The sequence below is a fragment of the Scyliorhinus canicula genome, chromosome 14, assembly GCF_902713615.1.
Source record: "Scyliorhinus canicula chromosome 14, sScyCan1.1, whole genome shotgun sequence".
In the NCBI taxonomy this organism is placed as follows: Eukaryota; Metazoa; Chordata; class Chondrichthyes; order Carcharhiniformes; family Scyliorhinidae; genus Scyliorhinus; species Scyliorhinus canicula.
Window position 1 is genome coordinate 5556148 of NC_052159.1, and position 7497 is coordinate 5563644.

General features: G+C 48.0%; 1 protein-coding gene across 1 annotated transcript; it reads right to left on the reverse strand.

Moving 5' to 3' along the window:
* Positions 1–1988: 1988 nt before the first annotated feature.
* phox2a (paired like homeobox 2A) lies at positions 1989–5957 on the reverse strand (the record flags this gene model as incomplete). The annotated part of the gene is given in 2 exon segments (XM_038818858.1): positions 1989–2777; positions 5770–5957. Coding segments are annotated over 2 exon segments (599 nt in total), but the record flags the coding sequence as incomplete, so codon positions are not given.
* Between the last annotated feature and the right edge of the window lie 1540 nt (positions 5958–7497).

Below are 7497 nucleotides of genomic sequence, written 5' to 3' on the forward strand. Positions count from 1 at the left end.
GATACCAGTCAGCGTACATATATCTTCCTGACAGAGAGAGGGGACCGAGAAACACCAGTCAGTGTACAGATATCTCCCTGAGAGAGAGAGAGGGGACTGAGAGACACCAGTCAGTGTACAGATATCTCCCTGAGAGAGAGAGGGGACTGAGAGACACCAGTCAGTGTACAGATATCTCCCTGAGAGAGAGAGGGGACTGAGAGACACCAGTCAGTGTACAGATATCTCCATGAGAGAGAGAGGGGAACTGAGAGACACCAGTCAGTGTACAGATATCCCCTTGAGAGAGAGGGGACTGAGAGACACCAGTCAGTGTACCGTTATCTCCCTGAGACAGAGAGGGGACTGAGAGACATCAGTCAGTGTACAGATATCTCCCTGAGAGAGAGGGGACTGAGAGACACCAGTCAGTGTACAGATATCTCCATGAGAGAGAGAGGGGAACTGAGAGACACCAGTCAGTGTACAGATATCCCCCTGAGAGAGAGGGGACTGAGAGACACCAGTCAGTGTACCGTTATCTCCCTGAGACAGAGAGGGGACTGAGAGACACCAGTCAGTGTACAGATATCTCCCTGAGAGGGAGGGGACTGAGAGACACCAGTCAGTGTACAGATATCTCCCTGAGAGAGAGAGGGGACTGAGAGACACCAGTCAGTGTACAGATATCTCCCTGAGAGAGAGGGGGGACTGAGAGACACCAGTCAGTGTACAGATATCTCCATGAGAGAGAGGGGACTGAGAGACACCAGTCAGTGTACAGATATCTCCCTGAGAGAGAGAGGACTGAGAGACACCAGTCAGTGTACAGATAGCTCCCTGAGAGAGAGAGGGGACTGAGAGATACCAGTCACTGTACAGAGATGTCCGCTGCGTGATATAATGTGGAGCCCCAAGTCTACCAGGAAGATAACTGTTATGGAGAAATACTTCTGACTTTTGATTGTTTGAGAATATTTAGATTTGGAGTGTTGTCCAGTGAGAACAAACCCTTTCACCAATTACATATGAAAGGGAATTTAACTATCAACATAAATTAATTCATATACATTGGAGAATAAATTATTTTTAAAAAGTCACCAAACAAGGAGGGAATAACATTGCCCGATTGACTCCGGGTTACTACAGAAGGGTAAATGCAAACTTTGTATGTTTTGAAGAACGTTTATTGTCCTTTCTCACACTTCTCCTGCCCTGACGACCTTGCCTTCTTACCAGGAGAAGTTTCACAAACTCCTGTGACTTTCCAATCGCCTTTGCAAGTCTTCATTCTGTCAGTCTAGATATTGAGTTGCTGTGAGGCTGGTAAGCCATGTGGGGCATGGGGGCTGAGGGGGTATATGGATTGGAATCAGGAGCATTGACTCATTTCATTGGCTGCACAGGTTGTTCAATGCAAGCTGGGCTGTCGCCTACTCTGGCCTCAATCTCAGGGCTGTGAGCATTTTACACATTGGGCAAGGAGAGGGTGGGAAATTCAGCCCCATTCACCATCCCACCCCGCTGGTCATCAGTGTACATCTCTGGTTGGATCAGGAATGGATTCAGCTTCCAAGGTTGAATAGCGCTCACTCCCTAACCTTGGCAAACAGTCATCCCTTAATGAGGAATTAATGCCTGTGGATCCCAGATGTACCACCCTCCCTCTCCCAATCCCCCGCTGTCCCCAACCTTCCAACAGATTATATGGAGCGAGCAAGAGGAAGGATTTGGTGAAAGAATCGATTCACAACTCAATGAATTCATCCTTTTCATTCAGTTTGAAAACATACTTCAGGGTTTATCTGACAAGCTGATTGGCCAGATTCCATGTTCTGTATGTACTTCCATCCATAGAATCATTCTGCACAGAAGGAGGCTATTCAGCCCTCACTCCTATGCTAGCTCTTTGAAAGCACTGGCCCGCTCTTTCCCCATTTCTCCTTTTCCTGTATTTATCCAATTCTCCCTTTCAAAAGTTATTATTGAATCTTTCCAGGTAACGGGTTTGAAAAAAGAATTCTCCTCTTGTCTCCCTGTACAGGGCTGAGCTCGGGCTGACTGACGGCCACTCAGACTCTTCGATGTGAGGCAGGGGATGGAGGCTGTCGCAGGTGCGTTTACTGAGGGACGTGACTATTAAAGGGAGCGACAAACCTAGTGGAGTTGCCGCTCGACCAAATGGCGAGGCACGAGATACAACGCCAGGTTCGAGTCAGGTGACTAGGATTGTGGGAGCAAGGGGAGAGTGGTGCGTGAGTCAACAGCGCTCCCCGTGTCAAGGTGCCAAAGAACGCCAAAGGAGAGAGGGGTAGGGGGTGATGTTGGAGGGATAGGGAGAGGGAGTTATGGCCCAAGCTGTGGGGTTGTTCTCTCTCTCGCTCGCTCTAGAATAGATTAGGCTTGAGCACGTTGCATTTTCTATGCAAGGTGGAGAGCACGCCTGCGAACGGACCTGTCATACTGTCGCTGGGCTGCCAAGCTTGGGCCTTCAGGAGATCGTTGCTCGGCCAGGCCGGCGCCTTGATGGACTGGGAACTGTTGGGACTTGGCATGTTGACAGCATGGGGGCTGGTGCTGGAGATGGGGCCTGAGGAGGAGGAGGAGGAGGAAGAAGAAGAGGAGGAGGAGCAGGCAGGGTTGGCCGTGCTGTCTGGGTCGGTGCACTTGGCCTCCGTGGAGTCGTCCTCTTCGGACAGGAGGTCCACCTTCTTCCCGGGTGGGTTGCTGCTGTTCCCTTTGGAGTTGGCAGCTCTCTCCTGCTTACGGAATTTGGCCCGTCGGTTCTGGAACCAGACCTGGAATGAGACGGGGGAAAAAAACATATCAGGAAGTGGGGGGAATAAAAGAGTAGATTCAATAGGGTAGACAACAGTAGCTCAATCAGATCATCCCTCAGCCTTTGACACTCAATACAATACAAGCTTAATTTGTGAAACCTGATCTCGTATCTCAATCCTGGTACAACTCTGGTGAATCTGCACTCCCTCCAAGGCCAGTATATCCTCCTGAGAACCGTTTAACTCAATCAGATGTCCCAAGGTGCCCCATAGAAGCGATTACCAAACAGCATTTGACACCAAGACACACAAGGAGCTAACAGTTCAACAAATACTCGCTCAAAGAGGTAGATTTTGGGGAGCATATTGGAAAAAGAGAGATAGAGACATGGAGAGGTTGAAGACCCCGGCCAGCAGAATGAGCGGCCGCCAATGGTGGAGTGATTAAAATTGGAGATGTCAGGAGTCTAGAATTGGGACCTCAGAGGGTTGTGAGGATGGAAGGGGGTTACAGAGATAGGGAGGGGGGATTCCATGGAGGGATTTGAAAAGAAAAAATAAATTTTTAAAATCGAGGTGTTGCTGGAATGGGAACCAATGATGGATATCAAGCACAGGGGGTAACAGGAGAATGGGCCTCAAGGGGCTGAATGATCCACAATTCCTCTGAGCTTAAGACTTGTTGGTTGACATATCAGCCGAATGGATTTCCCCAGTAATTGGAACAGCAGAAGCTTTGGGAAATGATAGAAGCCCTTCTCACATAGAGAGCTCGACAATCCTCACATAAATCATAGGTGGCAGGGAGTTGGATAAGCAGAATCTCTGACCAAGGGCAATCAAATAACAACTAAAACACCTGCTCAATAGACACGTACAAGATAGTGAACTGGGGGCTGACCTGTAGAGGTCTTTAAGATTCCGAACGTGTTTGATGGGGTACAGGTAGATGGGTGACCAGAACTGGATACCATAAATAGGAGATCATCACTAATGAATCCAATCAGGAATTCAGGAGAAACATTTTTACCCAGCGAGGGGTGAGAACGTGGAACTGGCTCCCACAAGGAATGGTTGAGATGAATAGTATGAATGTATTTAAGGGAAAGCTGGATAAATACATGATGGAGAAAGGAATAGAAGGATAGGGTGAGAGGGAGAAGTTGTGGGAGGCGGCATGTGTGGAACACAAAGCCAGTTAGGTTGAATTGCCTCCACTGCAGTGATATAAATTCTGGGCAACATTCCTCAATTCAGAGACCGGGGCTAATAGAAAATTTCCGATTCAAGAAAGAATAACGGGAAACTCCAACCTACCCTTCGATAGGAAATGCGAAGCAACAAGGGGCTTTAGCAGTGCTGGTACACAAATCATTAATGTCTGCTGGACCAGGACAAGAATACAAATCAGCAAGCCTCGTGGAATGTGGGCCTTTATCTCAGGAGGTTAGAGCAGAAGCTACGCTATGGTTCCATAAACCACTAGTTAAACCCCCACCTTGGGGCAACTGCATTCAGCTCTTAAGAAGGAGATGTGGTACGGAGTGCAGAGCAGATTGACTACGATGATTCCACAGCTAAAAGGGTTCAATTAGATTTGATTCCCTCTCGGCTAGGAGTCTATGCAGTTATCTAATTGAGGCGGTTAAAATGTTGAGAATTGAAAGGATGGGGGATGGTGCGAGGTGGGGGGTTGGGGGGGGGGGGGGGGGGGGTTGGGGAGGGGGAAATGTCCAGGATAATAATAATCTTTATTAGTGTCACAAGTAGGTTTACATTAACACTACAATGAAGTTATTATAATATCATTATTATAAATCTCATGAAAGTTGCAGAAGAACCCTCAGCCACTGCTCGAATAAGGCCAGGAGAGATTCTAACCCCATCCTGGATATTAAACAGGTTATCTGACTAAAACCCTCTGACCAGCTTCCTGATTGGTGTTACTGTTAGTTTTGAAGTGCTCCTGAGGTTTAAATAGAGATTGTTTGAATGGGATACTGAATGAGCAATTTCAGTGTCGTATCGATTTGATAGATTAATCCATTCATTCTCAGTTACCCATAAGCTCTTGAAGCTACTGTAAGGAAACAGGGAGCGATTTCCTGGCTTTGCCTCCTGAATTCAACTATTTGAACGAATATCTTCTTCCGGAGACGGCAAGATAAATAGTGCGACCCTAAAAAGTTTGATTTGACCGAGTTGCTTTTGGGACCATTTGAGAATCCACCACATTAGTGCGGGACTGGAGTTACGTCTCCACCCAGACTGGGTAAGAATGGCAGAGGTTCTTGTTTCCTAAGAAAGGACTTACATTTACTTTGCACCTTTCCTCACAGGATATTTTAGAATGACTGTTGTAATGCAGGAAACGCAGCAACCAATTCATACACAGCACGTTCTCGCAAACTGATTAGCACCAGACCATTTCTTTTGAGAGATAAATATTCCCCAGGAGACCCAGGGTCACAGTCTGAGGATACGGGGTGGACCATTTAGGACAGAGATGAGGAGAAATGTCTTCAACCAGAGAATATTTGGCCTGTGGAATGTGTTACCACAGGAAATAGTTGAGTCCAAAACATTGTATGTTTTCAAGAAGCAGTTAGATAGAGCACTTAGGGTGAAGGTGATCAAAGGATATGGGGGAAAGTGGGATCAGGCTATTGAGTTGGATGATCAGCCATGATCATAATGAATGGCGGAACAGGCTCGAAGGGCTGAATGGCCTCCTCCTGCTCCTATTTCTTCTATGATTCTTCTTCAAAATTGTGCCCATGGGATCTTTGATATTCGCTTGAGAGGAAGACAGGAACTCATTTTAATAGTTCATCTGAAAGACAGCACCTCATACAACGCAGCATTCCCTCAGCAACGGGAGTGTCAGCCTGAGTTCTGGAGGGGGGCTTGAATCCACTCACTCTGTGAGGAAGAGATACCCACTGATCCACAGCTGACACTCTCCGGGTGAGAAACAAACTGTGGGAGGAAATTCGGAACGCCCTCCTACCTGGACCCTGGCCTCCGTCAGATCAATCTTCAGCGCCAGTTCCTCCCTGGTGTAGATATCGGGATAGTGGGTCTCGGCAAACACTCGCTCCAGCTCCTTCAGCTGTGAGCTGGTGAAGGTTGTCCGAATTCTCCGCTGCTTCCGTTTCTCGTTAATCCCACCGTGATCTGTGAAGAACTTGTACGGTACTGAGAACAGGAAAAACAGAGGTTAATGCAGACCACCATTTCACAAATTGGCCTTGAGCATACTTAGCAGTATAAAAATCTCACATCGACGTCAAAACAATGAAGAATAAATGAAGAGAAATGGTTTTTCATCAACAGGAGGGTCGGTAACCAGAGGAGACGCAGATTGAAGAAAATCGGTAAAAGAGCCGGAGGGGGAGATGAGGAGAATGCATTTTTTAACACAGCGTGTTTTAAAAACAATAAATTTAGAATACCCAATTTATTTTTTCCAATTAAGGGGCAATTTAGCGTGCCCAATCCACCTACTCTGCACATCTTTGGGTTGTGGGGGCGAAACACACGCAGGCACGGGGAGAATGTGCAAACTCCACACGGACAGTGACCCAGAGCCGGGATCGAACCTGGGACCTCAGCGCCGTGAGGCAGCAATGCTAACCACTACGCCACCGTGTCGCCACCCCCCCAACACAGCGAGCTGTTGTGATGTGGAAGGCACTGCCTGAAAGGGCGATTGAAACAGATTCAATCATTTTCAGAAAAGGGATTTGGCTAAAACTTGAAGGAAACATTTTGCAGGGCTATGGGGAAAGAGTAGTGGGGAGTGGGGCTAATTGGACAGCTCTTTCAAGGAGCTGGAACGAGCATGATGGGCTGAATGGCCTCCTCCTGCACTGTGAGATTCTGAGGGCTTCACATTTTTCACTTTCTGTTTTTTGATCCGGTATTTCCATCAACATTTATTGTGTAAATTGCTCCATTAACATTTATCAGCACGGTTGCACAGTGGTTAGCACTGTGGCTTCACAGCACCGACCCACTTAAGCCCTCACTTCCACCCTATCCCCGTAACCCAATAACCCCTCCTCACCTTTTTGGTCACTAAGGGCAATTTAGCCTGGCCAATCCACCTAACCTGCACGTCTTTGGACTGTGAGAGGAAACCGGAGCACCCGGAGGAAACCCACGCAGACACGGGGAGAACGTGCAGACTCCGCACAGACAGTGACCCAAGCCGGAATCGAACCTGGGACCCTGGCGCTGTGAAGCCACAGTGCTATCCACTTGTGCTACCGTGCTGCCCCCAAATCTAATTCAGCATTGGAAAGAGCTGGACCCGAGACTTCCCTGTTACATGAAATAAAATGAAAATCACTTATTGTCACGAGTAGGCTTCAATGAAGTTACTGTTAAAAGCCCCTAGTCGCCACATTCCGGCGCCTGTCCGGGGAGGCTGGTACGGGAATTGAACCGTGATGCTGGCCTGCTTGGTCTGCTTGAAAAGCCAGCGATTTAGCCGAGTGAGCTAAACCAGCCCCTTTAGTTGCCTGTTAACGTTGCAGGTGGGGGCCCCGTAAACCACGTTAATATGTTTTGGTCCTGTCCAAAGCTGGAGGATTATTGGAAGGAGGTGTTTAGGATAATCTATAAAGTGGTGCACGTGAAACTGGACCCGGGTCCCCGGGAGGCCATATTCGGGGTGTCGGACCAGCCAGGGTTGGAAACGGACGCAGAGGCAGATGTTGTAGCCTTCGCCTCG